The sequence below is a fragment of the Lepidochelys olivacea genome, assembly GCF_965140295.1.
Source record: "Lepidochelys olivacea isolate rLepOli2 genome assembly, chromosome: 9".
Classification (NCBI taxonomy): Eukaryota; Metazoa; Chordata; order Testudines; family Cheloniidae; genus Lepidochelys; species Lepidochelys olivacea.
In genome coordinates, this window is record NC_140419.1 from 56,222,633 (window position 1) to 56,243,308 (window position 20,676).

Genomic DNA, 20,676 nt, shown 5'->3' on the forward strand with positions numbered 1-20,676 from the left:
GCTCTGATCTCCTCAGCCTCGCCCCTTCCGTCCTAGGCCCCGCCCCTTCAGGGGCCCAGAGCTGGCCCTGGAGTACTGGTAAGTCACTGGACTTACTTTCACCCCTGCCCCCAACATACTCCCAAAATTCCAGGGCCCAGCAGGGGAGAGGCCAGGGCTCCAGGCTCCAGCTGCAGGGAGGCTCTGGGCTTCAGGCGCTGGGGGGAGAGGGGGCTTGGGGCTTTAGCCTTGTGGGGTAGAGCAGGGGTCTTGGGGCTCTAGGCTCGACTGTGTGGGAGGGTAGCTCAGGGCTCTGGGTTTCAGCTGCTGGCGGAGGAGCTCAGGGCTTGGGGCTTCTGCCATGTGGGGCACTGGACTTGGGGTTCTGGGCTCCCAGCTTTAGCCTCGCAGGGTAGGGGGACTTGAGGCTTTAGATCCACAGGACACTGGGGTGCTGGGGCTTGTGGACCCTGTGAAATGGCTCACAGAGCCCCGAGTCACAGAGGAGAACTGCTGATTTAGAGCATCTAGGAGCTGCTCTCAATTACACTGCCAGTTAAGCAGCCGGGGATCAATGTGATACAACGATGCCCTGGCACACCCCTTTCCCCAGGCCATACCCTACGCTATTACCTGCATGGGAATGTCTCCTGAGTTATCCTGGGGTAGCTAAGAGTAGGAACCAGTCTTCTTTGTTTGTTTTCCTCAAGACCCCAATTTGACTGGTTCTGGGGAAAGGTATTGTATGCCCAGATGATGGTGTGTGTGGGGGGGTAGAATTTACCACGATCACAAAGAGTCATACCAGCAGCCATGCCCAACATGTAGTTGTAAGAGTGAGGCTATCGGACAAGTGTTTACCCCACTGTTAATTAGTTCCCCCTTTGCCTGGTCCTCCTGCACCTTCCTGGCCAGCATGGAATATATGGAGTGTGTAACCGACTTGCGGAGGACTCTGTTTCACCCCAGCTGCGGAAGGCTGGCGTGTCACCTAGAGCAGCACCACAGCCAGGCTGTCAGACCCCCAGCTGCTTTTGTTCTTTATTGACTTAGCTGAGCTGTGTGTGGTTTTATTTTTCTTGTGAGACAACAGTGCAGTTGAAAGAGCACTCCCTTGACGTGAAAGCTGACTGGATAACTGCATGGGTGTTTGTGTAGGATAACTTACCCAATCAGCATGGTGGTGGAGCCAAGCCTCCCATCCAGGATTGCTTAAGCAATTGAGTGTTTAGGCAGAGCTGTGCGGTGAGGTTGCACTGTGTTAACCCACTGGTCAATGCATGTGACACAGCAGTTAGAGCTGAGCCACTGAAGAGTTGGATCTGGTGCAGCTCTTGGCTATAATAATAATAATATCTAGCTCTTATACAAGGCTTTTCTTGAGTAGATCTCAGTGCACTCTACCAAGGAGGGATCAGGATCACTATCCTCAATTTACAGATGGGGAAACTGAGGCACAGCAGTGCAGAGACTTACCCAAGGTCAGCAGCAGGCCAGTGGTAGAGCCAGGACTAGAACTCAGGTTTCCACCATGCCAGTTCCATGTGCTTCCATCCGCTTGATCACACTATAAAAGGTTGCTTTCTAGCAGCTCATGCAGTTAGCTCGGGAGCCCCCTGGTTCAGTGCTGAGTGTGTTGGCCAAGCTGGCAGCCATCACAGAGGTAGGGGCTGGTTTGGGAGTCAAACTGCAGTGGGTGTAAGATGCTTGGGATGAGCTTCCTCTGTCTGGAAGAAACATGTAACATGCTGGTCAGTGTGTGTTATGTGTCCCCATCCAGAAAGGCTGTCAGGCTGTTGTAGCCTCAAGCCAAAGAGCCTTGGCCAGGCTATAAAGGTTCATACTTTCAGCTCTGGAGGTCTCCAGGTCAATACCAGATGCATCAGCCAAGACTGCAGCTGTCACACAGCACAGTCTCCTGTCTGAGAGCTACAGAGGATGTGCATGTCCAGCAGCATCTTAACTGATGCAGCCCCTCTGTGTTTATTGCACTGGAGACCTGTCTGTTCTCTCTCATAAGGGACACTACAGTTCTTATCTGGGCAACACTTAGACTATGTCCCACTACACTCTCTGGAGCCTCAGTCAGCACAAACCAGTGGTCTGATTTATGAATGCAGAAGATACAGTTGCATCTACTTATAAGACCATGTAATGTGTTTGCATGTCCAGTAGAGATGGAGCATAGCTGAGCTCTTGAATCCACATGCAAGAATTCAGGTCGGGGAACCCAGATTTGAACCAGTTTTAAGGACCTTAAAAACCCACCTCCCAGGATCAGGAGGCTTATTTTCCATCTTGGGTTCTGGGTTGGCCAAATCTCTTGAGATTCTTTGTGAGTTTGGGCCCATGGTGGTGGTGAAACCATACAATAATACTCATTGGCCCCCAGGGTTCTGATTTCAGGCCCATCTGGAGCCACTGCACCACAAGGAGAGAGTGCGTAAGAAGGGAAGCCTTCTTCAGTTTCACAGAGTCCTCTAGAGAGTCTACGAGTCCAATGTCTCCAAAGTCATAGAATCATAGAAGATTAGGGTTAGAAGAGACCTCAGGAGGTCATCTAGTCTGACCCCCTGCTCAAAGCAGGATCAACCCCAACTAAATCATCCCAGCCAGGGCTTTGTCAAGCCGGGGCCTTAAACTTCTGAAGATGGAGATTCCACCACCTCCCTAGGTAACCCATTCCAGTGATTCACCACCCTCCTAGTGAAGTAGTTTTCCTAATATCAAACCTAGACCTTCCCCACTGCAACTTGCCACCATTGCTTCTTGTTCTGTCATCTGCCACCACTGAGAACAGCCTAGCTCCATCCTCTTTGGAAGCCCTCTTCAGGTAATTGAAGGCTGCCTTCTCTTCTGCAGACTAAATAACCCCAGTTCCCTCAGCCTCTCCTCATAAGTCATGTGCTGCAGCCCCCTAATAATTGTTGTTGCCCTCTGCTGGACTCTCTAATTTGTCCACATCCTTTCTGTAATGAGGGGCCCAAAACTGGATGCAATATTCCAGATGTGGCCTCACCAGTGGCGAATAGAGGGGAATAATCACTTCCCTTGATCTGTTGGCAACGCTCCTACTAATGCAGCCCAATATGCCATTAGCCTTCTTGGCAAAAAGGGCACACTGTTGACTCATATCCAGCTTCTCATCCACTTTAATCCCCAGTTCCTTTTCTGCAGAACTGCCCCTTAGCCAGTCGGTCCCCAGCCTGTAGCGGTGCATGGGATTCTTCTATCCTAAGTGCAGGACTCTGTACTTGTCCTTGTTGAACCTCAGATTTCTTTTGGCCCAATTCTCCAATTTGCCTAGGTCACTCTGGACCCTATCCCTACCCTCCAGTGTACTACCTCTCCCTTCAGCTTAGTGTCATCCGCAAACTTGCAGAGGGTGCAATCCATCCCATCATCCAGATCATTAATGAAGATGTTGAACAAAATCGGCCCCAGGACCGACCCTTGGTGCACTCCGCTTGACACCAGCTGCCAACTAGATAGAGCTGTTGATCACTACCCATTGAGCCCTATGATCTGGCCAGCTTTCTATCCACTTTATAGTCCATTCATCCAATTCATACTTTTTTTAACTTGCTGTCAAGAATACTGTGGGAGACTGTATGAAAAAACTTTGCTAAAGTCAAGGTATATCACGTCCACCGCTTTCCCCATATCCACAGAGCCAGTTATCTCATCATAGAAGGCAATCAGGTTGGTTAGGCATGACTTGCCCTTGGTGAATCTATGTTGACTGTTCCTGATCACCTTCCTCTCCTCCAAGTCCTTCAAAATGGTTTCCTTGAGGACCTGCTCCATGATTTTTCCAGGGACTGAGGTGAGGCTGACCAGTCTATAGTTTCCCAGATTCTCCTCCTTCCCTTTTTTAAAGATGGGCACTATATTTGCCTTTTTCCAATCATCCGGCATGGCAATTGCCATGACTTTTCAAAGATAATGGCCAATGGCTCTGCAATCATAGTCATAGAATATTAATAATAGAATCACATCAGCCAACTCCCTCAGAACCCTCGGATGCATTAGATCCGGACCCATGGACTTGTCCTTGTCCAGCTTTTTAAAATAGTCCTTAACCTGTTCTTTCACTCACCTCCTCCACATACTGTGCTGCCCAGTGCAGCAGTCTGAGGGCTGACCTTGTCTGTGAAGACTGAGGCAAAAAAAAAAAAAAAGCATTGAGTACTTCAGTTTTTTCCACATCACCTGTCACTATGTTGCCTCCCCCATTCAGTAAGGGTACCACACTTTCCCTGACCACCTTTTTGTTGCTAACATACCTGTAGAAACCCTTCTTGTTACCCTTCACATTGCTTGCTAGCTGCAACTCCATTTGTGCCTTGGCCTTCCTGTTTACACCTCTGCATACTCAAGCAATATTTTTATACTCCTCCCTAGTCATCTGTCCAAGCTTCTACTTCTTGTAAGCTTCCTTTTTGAGTTTAAGCTCACCGAAGATTTCACTGTTAACCCAAGCTGGTCACCTGCCATATTTGCTATTTGTTCCTATGCCCTCAATAAGGCTTCTTTAAAATACAGCCAGCTCTCCTGGACTCCTTTCCCCCTCATATTAGCCTCCCAGGGGATCCTGCCCTTCAGTTCCATGAGGGAGTCAGTCTGCTTTTCTGAAGTCCAGGGTCTGTATTCTGCTGCTCTCCGTTCTTCTTTTTATCAGGATCCTGAACTCAACCATCTCCTGATCACCCACTTTTACTTCCCCTACCAATTCTTCCCTGTTTGTGAGCAGCAGGTTTTATGCCGTCCTACGTCTGCAAGAGAGTCCTATATCTGCTCTTTCTTGGGAGCCCAAGAACCTTCCTTAGAACCAATCTCTGCCTCGCTGGATGTAGAGCCTTGCACTGCTCCCTATATCCGGTGAATCCAAAGCAGAACAAGGTATTTCATTTACAAAACCAATACAGGGCAATCAACCCTCTTGCCCCAGCCTATCCTACCTGGTGTGAGCAGTGTGAGCAGCAGTGATGCCTGCCTGGTGTTCTTTTCTGCCTTCAGGTGTGCACAGGAATGAGCAGGCAAGGTTGGTGTGTCTTACTGTGTCCATCCCTCTCCTTCACAGAGCATGTGTGGGGGTTTGGGGCTGTTCCTCGAGATCGGCATGTCCCTTGGCTCTGAATTCTTCTGGGGGAGTTCCCCTAGGTGCCCCTATGGGGGTGGGCTGAGCATGTGGGGAGCGCATGTTGTTGGGTTTGCTCTCTTTGCCTTTGTATGCTCGAGTGTCTTGTTTTTAACTGATCCCCTGGGCAACACTTAATTTACTGCAACCTCAGGTTAAATTAATTGAGCAACTGGGCCCCCTCTCAGCTAGGGCGCCACTATCTAGGTGCTGATCCAAGGCCCCTGGATGTCCTTAAAGGGGTTCCAGAGAGAGCAGCGAGCTAAGCTTTGGAGCTAATAGGTTTCCAGGGCTGACACTCCCCTCCCCAGGCCAGCCAGAAAACCCCTGAAGAGAGTGAGCAGGGCAGGGGCGGATTCTGCCAGGAAAGTTTCATGAAGTCCCCCTGCTGTTCCCCTCCTCTCCCTGGCTTTTCTGCAAGAGGGAGTGATCGAGGCAAGAAAAATTATTGCCTAATTCAATTGATACATACACACAAGTAACAAGCATAGATCTCGCTCTCATGCAGACGCACACACCACCGCCCTCCACCCCCCAGTCATAAGGTTAAGATAAAACATCAGCCAGTCTCTCAGCGAGTTATCAGTGTTTGCTTCCCTCTTATGACAGCACCAAAGTCAGTTTACTCTGCTCCTGATGTTTTTAAAAGGAGGGTGAAGGCTGAGCAGACTGCATTGCACTAGGCTATGTTTGGGAAAATCTTGTGTAAGCTGCTGATAACATGCAGCAGCACAGAGACCATGCAATGGTCACACTCTGATGGGACAGTTGTGCAAGGGGCTTTGTGTACTCAGAAGGCATGGTGGAAATTTTTCCAGCAGAACTGTGCATTTGGTGGAAAATTAGGTTTTTAACTAAAAAATGTGCATGGAAAAAGTCTTCTTCTCAAGGAAAACCTGAACTTTTCAACCTCCCCCTCAGGGGTTCAGTGTTGTGATGAAAAGGTGACAATATCCACTTGAAAAAAACCCAGAGGCTGACTGGGACTAGAATTCAGATCTTCTGAATCCCAAGCCAGTGTTCTAGCCATTAGGCAACACTGCCTTTGGCACCATGGAGCACTTCATCTTCCTGGAAACACTCCATTTCTGAGGCTGCAGAGCTTGCACTTTCCTGCTTCTCCTACTGCTTATCTGCAGATCCTGTGGTACCTCCCTTAGCAGTACCTCCCCTCCTCCCTCTGTCATTGTCCTTGGCCCTCTCCACCCCATGAAACTTAAGCACCAACCACATGGTTCAGCTAGGAAAGTTTTGTGTTGGTGACCCTCAGTCCTACCTTCCTGTCCTTAACCAGGCACCCTCTCTTCAGCCTGAGAGAAATAGTCTCTGTTCAGACCCTCTGTAACCCCTCCCACTCTCCCTCCACAACATGTCCAAACCCCACCCATTCCTTTCTGTTCCACAGGTAAGCCCCTTGTCTGGGCCTTGGTCACCTAGAGCCTTAGCCACTGTAGCCACTTCCTTCCCAAGCCTCGCTGTGTCCCACGACAGCCCATCCCAAGCCTGTACCATGTTTGATTGAGGCCACACTCAGGGATTCACTGCCAGGTGACTGAAGCAGAGGAGAGATGAGTGACAGAGTTGCCTGAATTCTGCAGAATGGGAGTGAGGGGCAAGAGGATGGGATCCACGAGATTGAAGAGCTGGCCCAGTCTGACTTTTGGTGCTCCTGAAATGTATCTTCTTAGATGGTGGCCTCGTTTCCCTCCTTTGCTGGTACCCCCTTCCCCCAGCCCTGGTTATGCTCGTGGCATTTGATTTCTTGGGCTGAGATTCCCTTCTGGAGCCCCTCTAGGTCTCATTAGCTGATTGGTTTTGGCTCTGATAGGAGGACAGCACTTGTAGTACGTGCCCCCGGGTGGAATGTGTTCAGACGTCAGGGTGAGGTAGTGGTGAGCAGTCTCTATAGTGAGTGGCGCCCCTTTCTGGCGAGCTTCTCTGATGATGGGCGGGGCTTGAGCAGAGGAGAGGTGGAGGATGTGGCAGGGCACCCTGTTAGGAGAGAGCATGAGACCGTTATCTTGCTGGCTGGGCAGCTCCCAGGCCAGTGACTTCACTCATCTCGTGATGATTGAGAGCAGAGCTGCAGTGTCACCACTAGAGGGGCCTGTGGGTTACGGGGAGGGCTAGTGGCCTTGTTCATGACTTAGCCACTGTCCTCAGTCTCATTGATGAGCTGGCAACACAAGTGGTAATTAGTGACCCCCAGCTGGGTCTCCTGGGGCTTAAAGAGAGACTGACCCCAGCTGTGGTGGTGAAGCACCAGAGCTAAGGAGGAGGGTCCTCTCTGGTAAGAGCCTGCAGAAGCCAGCATGCGAGCCACACAAGGAGCAGAGGGGAGCCCCAAGCTAGGGTGTGTGAGGCTGAGGGAATAGAGGAGACACCCAGGAGGCATGTGAGTTAGAAGAGAAGCTCTGCAGCAGGGAGATCCGTGGGGAAAGGAGGCAGAAGAACCCTGCAGGAGAAGCTCTGCAGGGCCAGGAGACGAGGCCAACACTGCATCTGGGCTGGAGGGGGTGCCTGAGAGGTAAGGACACACACTTATGCCAAATCACCACACCTATGAGATTGGGGGGAGGGGGGGTCCACTGGCTTCCCTGCTGGAGAGGAAGCCTGGGTGTGTGTGAGCCTTTCTGCCCAGTGACAGGTTGTCCTCGGTTTACATTGCCACAGCTCTCTTGGCACGGACAGGGGCCTCACACCCTTTTGTGCAATGAAAGCAGAGAGCCAGATGGTGGGAGGGAGGGCTACAGAGAATGACTTTCTGGAGGTCAAAGGTCACTTCTGTTAAAGCTCATGTGTCTCCTCCCTGCTTCCCAGCCCCCAGGAGAACGGTTCCTTACTTATACTAGAGGCAGAGATCAGGGATGGTCTGGACGGCCTCCACTTCCATTGCATCAGGGCAGGAGTCCAGGAGTGCCCTGTACTCTGTGGGGTCTGCACAGACGCCAGAGAAGGAAATAGAGTCAGGTTTGCATCCTGAGGTGCAGAAGGTTTGTGCCTAAGGGACATAGTGATGTGCTCCTGGACTCCATGGGCTATTTACACCAGCGGAGGAGCTGACCCCAGAAGCGTACAGAGTAGCTAACTGCCTAGCAAGGGTTACAGCTAGGGGAGTTTTATTCCGTGACTCCCCTGTCAATAGGCTCTTGCTTGCAACATTCATCGGTGTTGTGGGGTGTCTGTGTGTGCCCTGCCCATTCATTGCCATGTGCAGATCTTGGAGGCTGACATGGGGGAATTCCTCCACTCCACTTGCAATCAGGGAGCATTTAAAGCCTGGGACTCCAGCCTGCAGCATGGACAGGAGCTCATCCTAAAGCAGGCAACAGAAGGGATGCACTCAGGTTATCAGACACCTGGTTCAGCCAGCCCTTCTGGATGGCTCCAGCTATGAGAGCCACATTTAAGCAAAATATGCCAAAGGATGAGCACCTAAACTACTGTCCATATGCCCCACGAGGCATCATCCTAGCCAATAACTCAGTATGTATATGGGTCAGTTCTGCTCCACAATGGATAGGGTCATCAGTTTCTTCATAGAATCATAGAATATCAGGGTTGGAAGGGACCCCAGAAGGTCATCTAGTCCAACCCCCTGCTCAAAGCAGGACCAATTCCCAGTTAAATCATCCCAGCCAGGGCTTTGTCAAGCCTGACCTTAAAAACCTCTAAGGAAGGAGATTCTACCACCTCCCTAGGTAACGCATTCCAGTGTTTCACCACCCTCTTAGTGAAAAAGTTTTTCCTAATATCCAATCTAAACCTCCCCCACTGCAACTTGAGACCATTACTCCTCGTTCTGTCATCTGCTACCATTGAGAACAGTCTAGAGCCATCCTCTTTGGAACCCCCTTTCAGGTAGTTGAAAGCAGCTATCAAATCCCCCCTCATTCTTCTCTTCTGCAGGCTAAACAATCCCAGCTCCCTCAGCCTCTCCTCATAAGTCATGTGTTCCAGTCCCCTAATCATTTTTGTTGCCCTTCGCTGGACTCTCTCCAATTTATCCACATCCTTCTTGAAGTGTGGGGCCCAAAACTGGACACAGTACTCCAGATGAGGCCTCACCAATGTCGAATAGAGGAGAACGATCACGTCCCTCGATCTGCTCGCTATGCCCCTACTTACACATCCCAAAATGCCATTGGCCTTCTTCAACATTTACCTCCGCAGAAAGTCAAATTCCAGTAGACTTTGAAGGTCAAGATGCCCCTCAGTAGACAAACCCTTCATTTCAACAGATCAAAGCTGTGTTTGTGCTAGTGGTTACCCAACAACTTTGCTCAGCTAATGCCCACTAATCTCTGACCCCATGCTAGGACAATGGGATTCTATGGTTATTATGATATTTGCTGCCCCATTGCTAATAGATTGGACCAATACAAACCTCCCAACATCTGCAAGCTGGCCCAGCCCAGACACCTCTTCTAACAGCAGCAGGGAATGGGATTCTCTCATCAGCCTCACAGGAGCCAGGGCCAAACCTTGGCCTCATTGAAGTCAATGGGAGCCTTGCTAGTGGATGCAGATTAGTTAGTAGCATCCCTGGGACATTGTTCTGTGTCCCTTCCCCAGTGTGGTTATACAGATCAGCTGAGTGGGAGGTATGTTCAGCATTATTGACTGAATCATTCACCAAGACTTTGTTGGACTGATCAGTTTCCTCTGCTTTATTTTGCAGTTTGCATTGACTGTGCAGCATTTTTTTTAGTGACTTGCAGCCAGGTTTCCAGAAGCACTAAGCATGTTGGCTCCCTGCACTGAAACTCCCCAGAGAGGAGGTGAAACCTGGGTATCTGCCCTTGCCCCTATTCCAGCTGGTACTTCATGCTGTTGCATTTGCTGAATAACACCCACTGACATGGTTTCCAGGGACGACTCCACCCCAGAAGGCTACATCCACACGGCACTGCCCTTCGGCAGACTGCAGCTTGTCAAAGTTTGCCAGAGCTGTGGCTGGGGGAAGACAGCTCCTGGAGGGCATAGAGAGACAGCAGCTTAGCTAGGCCCAAACCCCTTCCTTGACTGGAAGGGAGAATGCTACAGAGATGTAGGGAAAGAGTGCATGAGGAATGCAGGATGAGGAGAGCTGGGTAGACAGCGGCCCAGCTAGCTCCCATAGAGGATCATAGGCAGATCTCATTTTCCAGTGTGGCGCTGGGAGCAAAAGTGTGTAATATAGCGGGATGGGAGTAGACAGAGGATGATTAAGACAAAGTGGGGACCAGAGCTACCAACACTTTGGTGCTCCCCTAGAATCATAGAATATCAGGGTTGGAAGGGACCCCTGAAGGTCATCTAGTCCAACCCCCTGCTCGAAGCAGGACCAATTCCCAGTTAAATCATCCGAGCCAGAGCTTTGTCAAGCCTGACCTTAAAAACCTCTAAGGAAGGAGATTCTACCACCTCCCTAGGTAACGCATTCCAGTGTTTCACCACCCTCTTAGTGAAAAAGTTTTTCCTAATATCCAATCTAAACCTCCCCCACTGCAACTTGAGACCATTACTCCTCGTTCTGTCATCTGCTACCATTGAGAACAGTCTAGAGCCATCCTCTTTGGAACCCCCTTTCAGGTAGTTGAAGGATGCTATCAAATCCCCCCTCATTCTTCTCTTCTGCAGACTAAACAATCCCAGCTCCCTCAGCCTCTCCTCATAAAAGTCATGTGTTCTAGACCCCTAATCATTTTTGTTGCCCTTCTCTGGACTCTCTCCAATTTATCCACATCCTTCTTGTAGTGTGGGGCCCAAAACTGGACACAGTACTCCAGATGAGGCCTCACCAATGTTGAATAGAGGGGAACGATCACGTCCCTCGATCTGCTGGCAACGCCCCTACTTATACATCCCAAAATGCCATTGGCCTTCTTGGCAACAAGGGAACACTGCTGACTCATATCCAGCTTCTCGTCCACTGTCACCCCTAGGTCCTTTTCCGCAGAACTGCTGCCTAGCCATTCAGTCCCTAGTCTGTAGCGGTGCAATGGATTCTTCCATCCTAAGTGCAGGACCCTGCACTTATCCTTATTGAACCTCATCAGATTTCTTTTGGCCCAATCCTCCAATTTGTCTAGGTCCTTCTGTATCCTATCCCTCCCCTCCAGCGTATCTACCACTCCTCCCAGTTTAGTATCATCCGCAAATTTGCTGAGAGTGCAATCCACACCATCCTCCAGATCATTTATGAAGATATTGAACAAAACCGGCCCCAGGACCGACCCTTGGGGCACTCCACTTGATACCGGCTGCCAACTAGACATGGAGCCATTGATCACTACCCGTTGAGCCCGACAATCTAGCCAGCTTTCTACCCACCTTATAGTGCATTCATCCAGCCCATACTTCCTTAACTTGCTGACAAGAATACTGTGGGAGACAGTGTCAAAAGCTTTGCTAAAGTCAAGATACAATACATCCACTGCTTTCCCTTCATCCACAGAACCAGTAATCTCATCATAAAAGGCGATTAGATTAGTCAGGCATGACCTTCCCTTGGTGAATCCATGCTGGCTGTTCCTGATAACCTTCCTCTCATGCAAGTGCTTCAGGATTGATTCTTTGAGGACCTGCTCCATGATTTTTCCAGGGACTGAGGTGAGGCTGACTGTCCTGTAGTTCCCAGGATCCTCCTTCTTCCCTTTTTTAAAGATTGGCACTACATTAGCCTTTTTCCAGTCATCCGGGACTTCCCCAGTTCGCCACGAGTTTTCAAAGATAATGGCCAATGGCTCTGCAATCACAGCCGCCAATTCCTTCAGCACTCTCGGATGCAACTCATCCGGCCCCATGGACTTGTGCACATCCAACTTTTCTAAATAGTCCCTAACCACCTCTATCTCCACAGAGGGCTGGCCATCTCTTCCCCATTTTGTGATGCCCAGCGCAGCAGTCTGGGAGCTGACCTTGTTAGTGAAGACAGAGGCAAAAAAAGCATTGAGTACATTAGCTTTTTCCACATCCTCTGTCACTAGGTTGCCTCCCTCATTCAGTAAGGGGCCCACGCTTTCCTTGGCTTTCTTTTTGTTGCCAACATACCTGAAGAAACCCTTCTTGTTACTCATGACATCTCTTGCTATCTGCAGCTCCAGGTGCTATTTGGCCCTCCTGATATCATTCCTACATGCCCGAGCAATATTTTTATATTCTTCCCTGGTCATTTGTCCAACCTTACACTTCTTGTAAGCTTCTTTTTTATGTTTAAGATCCGCTAGGATTTCATTATTAAGCCAAGCTGGTCGCCTGCCATATTTACTATTCTTTCGACTCATCGGGATGGTTTGTCCCTGTAACCTCAACAGGGACACTCGTCCCCACCAGACACTACCTCGAAAGCCCTTAGCCCCTACAAATGGATTATACTTCCTAGTCCCCTGCCAATGGCAAGCCCCTTTATGTTCTCATCCCCTGTAGATGGTCTCCTTCTGCTATCGGGACCCTCCCTGCCTGGATCCCTGCTTCCCCTAGTTCAGCCTTGGGATGGACATCAGAATGAGGATCTTTGCCCTCCTCTCAGAATAAACTTCTCCAGAGTGTGAAGTCCTGAGGGTACTAGCTGTGGCCAGCAGAGAGCACTATTGGACCACATTTGTCATTCAGGAGCTGGGCCCAGTGGCAGCACTTGCTGGGAGCAGGCAAATTTGGATGCAGTTTATTTCCCTGAATGCAGCCGATGAAGTGAGCTGTAGCTCACGAAAGCTTATGCTCAAATAAATTTGTTAGTCTCTAAGGTGCCACAAGTACTCCTTTACTTTTATTTCCCTTGCAATTCTGAGCTGCAGTTTGTAGAGGGTTTGTCCTGCGTGCCAAGCTCCGTGGGGTGGCAGAGAATAGCTTCACCCAGCAGCACGAGCCACAAAGGAACTTTCCCCCAGCAAAGGCTAGGCTTTCCCTGACCTGGCAGGAGTTTAACAAATAGCATACACCCATTGAGCTCCCATTCTTTTGTCACCCCACACCCTTCACAGACAGAATAACTCAGCAGCATTGCAGAGGGAAAGGGCAACCAGAACAGCACATGTTCAACACCTGCAAAGAGTGGGCTAAAGTCTTGGGGCCAGATAGTCAGCTGGTGTAAATTTGCTTAGGTTCGTCCTTTATATCAACGGAGGGTCTGCCCCATTCTGTAGGGGGCCCTGATCCACCTCCCGTTGCAGGTGATGAAAAGATGCCCATAGATTTCAATGGGAGATGGTATGGGCCTAACTATCCACATGGAGAACAGGTGGGTCTCCAAGACCCATCAAACCCAGTGTAATGCACAGTGAGGAGCCACTTCACTCGCCGCTCCATCCTTCCCTTTACAAAGGTCATGCTATCATTGTATAGGCCCCTTCCAATGCATGGCAACAAGGAGGTAACCCATAGGTGCGTGTGGTAATGCTGCTCCCTCCCTGCCTTCGGTACCGTACAGTGGCATAGCCACCAGGGTTGTGACGCCTCCTGCAGCAGCAGCCTTGGTTGCAGAAGAGTAACCCTCTGAGGCCGTGTGCCCTGGCTCACATGTGTGGACATGAGGGTCTATGATCCCGGGCATCACTACCAGATCGCCGACGTCCAGCACCTGCGGGGAGAAAGGAACGCATGGACAATCCCGGGGGAGGGAGGTCATGTTAGAATCCACTCAGCCCGCATCAACATTGTTATTACCACTGAAAAGGCCCAATGTCCCTGGGTGGCTGGTCCTTTATGGGGAGATGGGTTCAGCCCCAGCCACTCTCCTGGGGGGAGGAGAGATGAGGTAAGCCATATGACCCAGTCAGGCCTTGAGGGTAGATAGGGATTTTCTGGATGGAGCCGAGGATGAGCCAAAGTCTCCTGCAGGAGTCCCAGAGAGATTTAGAAGGAGAGGCTGCTGGCTGGGTACTGTGAGCTGGCCGGCAGCATGTGCCTCAGCAGAGCTGTCTGGAAGTCTTTCAAGACTTTGTTGCCCCCCATGATGGAGCTGCTGGAGGGCAAGGAGAAGCACAGAAGTAGCTCTGGCAGGAGGGTGGTGGAGTCCCTTAGCAACGCAGGAAGGCTTTGGGAGTGGAGGCCGGGCTTCAAGGGTGTGGTGCAGACCTGGCAAAGCAAATACAAACTGAGCTGGGTCACTGAGGGTGCATTTTAAGCACTGTTACCACAGCAGCTGCCCCCAGATTATGATTACTGCTCCCCCCCCCCCACACACACACAAACACACACACTCTTCAGGTGGTGCTAGAAGTGGCCTGAAAGGAGAGGGCTGCTGGAAGCTGTACAGTCACAATAAATCAGACTCCAGAAGAGGAACTTTTTATATTGAGTACTCTAGACTTTGGAAAGTCATGGGGAGGCCCAGGAGGGGGAATGTGGGGTGCCTGAAGGGCCACCCTTTACCATGAAGGGGTGCTCTAGAGGTGATGTCCCTGCTACATCCAGTTTCTTGCATACAGGTTAGAATCCTGCAGTGGGACTGGGTGGGATCCTGTGGATCCCAGGACTGCTGCCATAACAGTGGTAGCAGGTAAAATGTACTTTGTTGTGGTCAGGAGTGGGTGGGGAATAAAATCCAGTCTGTGGAGATTTGCAAGAAAACACTAACTCTATCACCTTGTCCTGTATAGAATTTGAGCAATACAAAGCAAGTTTCTCTTTTTAAAATAAAAATTTTAATACTTTAAGCAAGGGATAGAAAGATTTGATGTCTATTATAACAGAAGTTAAAATATTTCTACACGGTGGGGCAAGACAGCCAATGTTAGTATAGTGGATTCAGAGCATTTCTTGGCAGGGGGCCACTGAGGTCCCCAATAGTAGCCCAGGAAGGTGGTAGAGGAGGGAAGCAGGGGAGGGGTCTGGGTTTGCACCTCACTCTGAGCCCCAGCCCCTCTCAACCCCTGAGAGTTCTTACCCACTTCTCCCTTGTGTGGGGAACCTTCAGTCCTTAGATGCTGGGAGAGGAAGTCTCCCTCACTTCAGTGCTCTGATTTTTCAACTCTTACAACACACCTTCCAACTCCAGTCCCCAGCTGCCTGAAGCAGGGGGGTTTTATTAGGTTCCTGACAGGGCTTAATTGACTACAGGTGCTCAAATTAACCTGTAGCAACCCTCCCTAGTCTACAGGGAACCATGCCTTAATTAGCCTAGGGCTTATATATTTCCCCTCTAGCACTGCTCCCTGGCCTTCCTGTATCACTATGGTTTAAGCAAGATTTCTTTTATTCTTTTAGTGGTAAAATTGTCATTTTAGTAATATGAGAGAATCTGTCGTTTTTGCAGGTGGGGGTGAGATAAAAATGCAAGAAACTATGTGGGAGTGGGTGGGAGTGTATTACGGGGCGGGATGGGATCAGCATTTTAAAAATAGTCCCATGCAGGGCTCTATTGCAGACTGTCACCATCAGGAAGTGACTTCCAGAGCAATGGGAAGATGTGGATTTCCCAGTGGTTACCATGAATACCTCCGACAGATGTACTAGGCCAATGAGGTAGTAAATGTTCTAAAGTTCATCTACACCCGGGTACAATTCCTACAGACTGTCAAAACAGCTCCCTAATCTCAGACATGCTAGTCTGAGGGTCCCAGTTAATAAACTATTTACTTTGCTATTCTTTTCATGTCTCCAGTTTGCTCCTGTGCACTAGATCCTGCTAAGATCTTTCAATCAGGTATTAAAAATATGCCAAACAGATTTGATGGCTGACTTCACATGTTCATGTCTCTGATACCAAGGGCCAAACTTGCAAAAGGGTGTTCTTCCTATTGTGCGTAAAATTTGCCCTGGCCACGTTTGCACCTCTAATTTAGAGGTGCAAGTGCTCAGATGTGCACCTTCAGTTCATCTAAGAAGTGTAACATTGTAGGTTCAAATTGCACCTACAGAATGGGAGGCTTGGCTTCAGCCTGTTTGAAAATACACTGTTAAGGAGGACCAGAGGCAACCTGTGCCTGCCGATAGTGGGGGGGCGGATTGAGGGCAGGCGGCTTCAGCAGTGTGACTGAGCATGCTCAGTACAAGCCAAGCAGCAAATCTGGGGGGAGAAGGACCCTGTCCCCTCTGAGGAGGATTTCACCTCTGAACGCTCTAGCACTTATCTGACAGAATAGAGGTGATCTTGATGAGCTGGGCCCAGCTGGTTTGCCCATGCTGTGAACTTCACCATAGCTGTGTGTGGGTGTGATTTTTGTGTCTCTTTCAGACCCATGATTCTGATTCAGGCCAATCTCTAGGCCAGATCCTCCACTGGTGTAAACTGGCATAGCCCATTGACTTAAACAGTGCTACACTAACTTATACCATCTGGGGATCTAGCCCAAAGTAATCAAGTTTTCTGGCTTCCCTCTCCTTATCCAGACACTGGTAAGCATCTGTTTTCCCCCATTACACATACCTGAAATTGTGATAACGGAGCACAGCTAGGGTATTTACTAAAAATGTTAGTGGGAACTTTAAAGGAAATGTGTCCTGGCCAGCCACTCTGGTATCTGAAAGCCCTGGCTCACTACGGTAAGAGTCAGCACTGAGGTAAAGAAAGAACAGCTTGATTACTCTCAGTGATGCCAGTTGAACTCTGGAGTAGTTCCATTCAAATGTGTGGAGTTACTCTCAGGTCACGGAGGTCACAGGCTAGCCATCTATGTGGAACTAATAAAATGGCCCAGCATCTTGCCTACAGTTAGGGATGGGTACTTAAGAGGCTGCCACTACATTATTTGTGCCAAGTTCCAGGGGCCTGATCTCACTTCCACCAGTATAATCCACTGGGTTAGACCCTTATGGTGTAAATCTGTCTGAAGTCTTTGGAGTCTGTGGATTCACCTGAGAATCTGCCTCAAGATTTCATTTTTTGTATTAATTTTTAAATGCAACTACTCTGTCCCTGATAGCTGTTCCTTCTAACGTCTCTCTAATCTTTGATACATGTAGATTTGGGACCAGATTCTTAACTGCTGCAAATCAGCAAAGCTGCCTCTGGTCCTTGAATTCTAGAGCTGATGAATATGAGACTGGCCAGAGCCAGCTGTCCTCCCCTTCCAGCTTTCTGGCCTGGATTAGCCCTGCTAAACCATTGCTAGCTTTGAGCAGTAGGCAGTAGACCATGGGATCCCCTTCTGAAGCTAGGCTTGATGAAAGGAGATGCCTGGCAAACTTCTGCCAACACGCCTCATTCTTTGTAACAACCTGCAGCTGTGGGTCCCTTGCTGCTCCTCTCCTGAGCCGAGATGTAGTTTAATAACTTATCAAGTGGTCAGGAGTACTGTGACAAAGCAGAGGGATGGGAGTGGTCCATCCCTTGTTTAAAAAGCTGACTGTCAACAGCAGAGCCACGTGAGTCACATTTTCCACCTGAATAAAAACTTAGCATTGGCTGTGCTGACAGCCTTCCGGGATTTGCTTTCAAGAAGCATCCCCAGGGAGCTAGTTGGCTGGAGGGAGCACACAGGGCAATGGGCCATTATTTGAAGAAGGCAAATCTTCAACTTGAAAATGCAAGAATTCATACTGGACACCTAACTCTATAAGTTACTCCAGCAATCAGGAGCCAAACATACCATGTGACCTTCATGTCCAATCAAAACAGCTCACATTTCTAATATGAAGTCGAAGATACAGTGACCTGCCTGCGAACTCTCTGCAGTGCAAGGGACCTGGTGAGAATAACTAACCAGGCTGAGCAAATCGTAAGCTGCTTGCACACAGACTGGGAACAGGAAAAGAAGTTCAGAATTACCATCTCTGCTCCACCAGCAGCAGGTCCTTGGGGAAGGGTCACTGGGCTGCTGGCTGGAATTGCAACCCCAAGGGCACTGCTGTTAGATGGGGCAGAGCCCACATTAATGGCATGAGCTGTTTGCTTTCCTCACCATCCCACTCTGACATTGTAGCCAGAGGATCTAATGCTCCACTCTCCACCTGAAGTCAGTGGAGTCTCAATGGCAGAAAGCTGGTGCACGGGAGTGGAGAAGCAGGCCCCATCTAAGTAATAGGAGGTGGCAGAATGTTTCACACTATGGGCTCCTTTCTGACCTCCCATCGTTGAGCTCTGGCATTCGGCAAAGGAGTCCCCTCTAGATATCCCTGGACCATGGGTTTCAGTGAGGCCTGCTGGCAGCCCCATCACACAGCACAAACACAGGGAGAGATGTAGAGTTATGTGCCCCAGCCTATAGCAACTTGGCAAAAAGGACAATGGCCCCACACCAAGTTCTGCAGCACATGCGATTAGCTGGAAGGTACCCCAGGCAAGCGTTGGGTCAGAGCTAGGTCAGGGGTGGCCAACCTGAGCCTGAGAAGGAGCCAGAATTTACCAATGTACATTGCCAAAGAGCCACAATAATATGTCAGCAGCCCTCCATCAGCTCCCCCTGCCCCGCTTCCAGCGCCTCCTACCCACTGGCAGCCCCGCCGATCAATGCCTCCCCATCCCTCCCCGCACCTCCCGATCAGCTGTTTCATGGCATGCAGGAGGCTCGGGGAGGTACGAGGGCATGGCAGGCTCGGGGAGGGGGCAGAAAGAGGTGGAGTGGGGGCAGGGCCTGTGGCAGAGCCAGGGGTTGAGCAGTGAGCACCCCCCAGCACGTTGGAAAGTTAGTGCCTGTAGCTCCACCCCCGGAGTCGGTGCCTATAAAAGGAGCCGCATATTAACTTCTGAAGAGTCACATGTGGCTCCGGAGCCACAGGCTGGTCACCCCTGAGCTAGGTATTATTATTATTATTGGTATAGCTGGTCATGCAAACCCAGCACAGCCTTCCCCCAGGGTTGTTTCCTCAATACCAGTTCATCTAGCACTTTGGCCCAAACTTGCCTTCTCTCCGCTGACAAGAGCCTGGCTCCTCTTGGGCAGAATGTCAGTTATCTTGTCGTTGCAGATGATGATTTCAGCCGGGCAGATGGTATTATCCAGCACAACCCTGTTACTTCTCACAGCTGTGACCTCTGACCCCACCTCCACTCTGGCTGCCCCTTAGTAGGATGGGTAAGAGAAAGGGAGCACACTTAGAATCCAAGGACATAGTGTAGTTAAGGAGAAGACCAAGCAGTTGGACTCTTTGGTGTTTAAGAGAAGTAAATTGACAGTGGAATATTGTTGTTGTGAGCAGGCTGGAGAGAAGGGAGCTGCTCCCAAAGTAAGCCATTTTGTGAGGGCATCTTGATAAAACACAATTCGATTCCCTCCTCTGCCTGCTTATGGTCTTTATTGTCAGATCAGAGCCCAGAGGTCCAACATGAGCTGGAGATCTCATGGAGCTAGGCCCGGAACATATACAGAGTCAGAGACTGTCCCTGTCCCCACAACTTACCATCTCCATAGACCAGAAAGGCACAGGGGTGGGGGGGACGGCAGGGGAGGGAGGCGCATTATTACTGTTGTATGGATGGGAAGCTATAGAGAGCGAGTGACTTGCGAAAGGTCACCTAATAAGCCAGGCAGACCCTGAACTGAGCCAGCACTCTGAGGCTAGTGCTTGAAGCCCAAGCACCCTTCCTCTCTAAAGTTCTGCTCTCTGCGCACCTGTACCCCCAGCATAGCCCCAAACATCCAGCATCCAAACATCTAAGTGGTGCTTGTTAATTCCTTCCTACATCTACAGCTCGGTCTTGCTCCAGTGAAATCAGTGGGAGCTTTGCTATTGATTTTAATAGTAGCAGAATTTGGCCCCACCCCTTTACAGTTGCAGATTTCCCCCTCGCTTTCCTTGTGAAGTGTTTTTCTTTTATGGGTGTGTGCGTATGCAGATGTGTGTGTGTGTGTGTCAGTTCAGGCCCTTATTCAATGGAGACCACCTCCTCCATCCCCCAGGAAACAGTATTTGAAGCCTTCCCATCCCATTGCACTGCTGCTGGGGGTTCTCACCCCCATCCACTTGCTAACTGCATGTGGAACCCAAGACAACAGCTCAAGCGGCCTATGACATAGAGACCTCTCCTCCTAGTGCTCAGTGGGTGTGGTTGGCAGTTTGAGGAGCTAAGACTGGCTACCACACCAGCTCAGAAGCAAGGACAGGGAACCACGAGAGACCAGCGGGGGTTGGCTAATGTTCAAAGGGATTGATGAGGCCCAGCTCCCTGACCAGAATGTTCACTGGCAGTTTAACTCTGTGGAATTGCTGCTTTTAACCCTGCGAACAGAGCCCTACCGGAGGAGGATTTCTGCCAGCTAGTCCTAAGTGTTCTTTCACCTGGAGGTTGGATCTGTTCCTTACTCACCTGTTTGGGAGGCTTCCCCATGTTTTGTTGACATCCTACGCTGGCACGTGCTCTGCCTTTCTACCTGGCACCTCCTCAGTATTGATTCCACTTCCCTGTCTTACGCTTGCGAATGGCTCCTCTGTCAGTGAAGCTCTGGAGCAGGGGAAACTTTCCAAATGACCCCAGTGGGGATTTTCCTCACTCCCTCAGCAGGGATGGGATAGTTAATGTTTGATGAGCTCTGAGCTTTGCAAACAGACAGCCACTTTTACCCAGTGCAGGCCAAGTATTTCCATGGCTTTGACCTTTGAACTCATTTATTTTGTTTCATTTCTTAGCATAACTTTAGTGCTGTGGCAAGCCACTGAACTGATGACAGTGCAACAAGGGACAAGTGCCAGCTTCC

The 20,676-nt window shown here is 49.9% G+C and overlaps 1 protein-coding gene and 1 long non-coding RNA gene across 2 annotated transcripts; both read right to left on the reverse strand.

Annotated features, from left to right (window-relative positions):
• Positions 1–1,621: 1,621 nt before the first annotated feature.
• LOC311525847 lies at positions 1,622–5,200 on the reverse strand. Its single transcript, XR_014712875.1, has 3 exons — positions 4,941–5,200; positions 4,079–4,138; positions 1,622–1,706 (listed from the first exon to the last, which is right to left on the reverse strand). It is a non-coding gene; the product is annotated as an uncharacterized lncRNA (long non-coding RNA).
• An 889-nt stretch (positions 5,201–6,089) lies between these two features.
• On the reverse strand, positions 6,090–20,415 carry LOC311526304 (allantoinase, mitochondrial-like). The gene is made up of 7 exons (XM_084639205.1): positions 20,289–20,415; positions 18,886–19,043; positions 13,528–13,679; positions 9,963–10,092; positions 8,273–8,435; positions 7,969–8,056; positions 6,090–7,147 (listed from the first exon to the last, which is right to left on the reverse strand). The coding sequence occupies exons 1-7, from the start codon at positions 20,320–20,322 to the stop codon at positions 6,859–6,861; spliced, it is 1,014 nt and encodes a 337-aa protein (XP_084495331.1). The 5' UTR covers positions 20,323–20,415; the 3' UTR covers positions 6,090–6,858.
• Positions 20,416–20,676: the final 261 nt, after the last annotated feature.

Excerpts from the sequence above, each read along its gene's own strand:
- LOC311526304 (XM_084639205.1), bottom strand. The coding sequence starts at position 20,322 with ATGTCAACAAAACATGGGGAAGCCTCCCAAACAG. Across the intron at positions 19,044-20,288 it reads TGGGGAAGCCTCCCAAACAG|GGGCAGCCAGAGTGGAGGTG; the intron begins GTGAGTAAGGAA and ends CATCCTACTAAG. Across the intron at positions 8,057-8,272 it reads AACACCGATGAATGTTGCAA|ACCCCACAGAGTACAGGGCA; the intron begins GCAAGAGCCTAT and ends GCGTCTGTGCAG.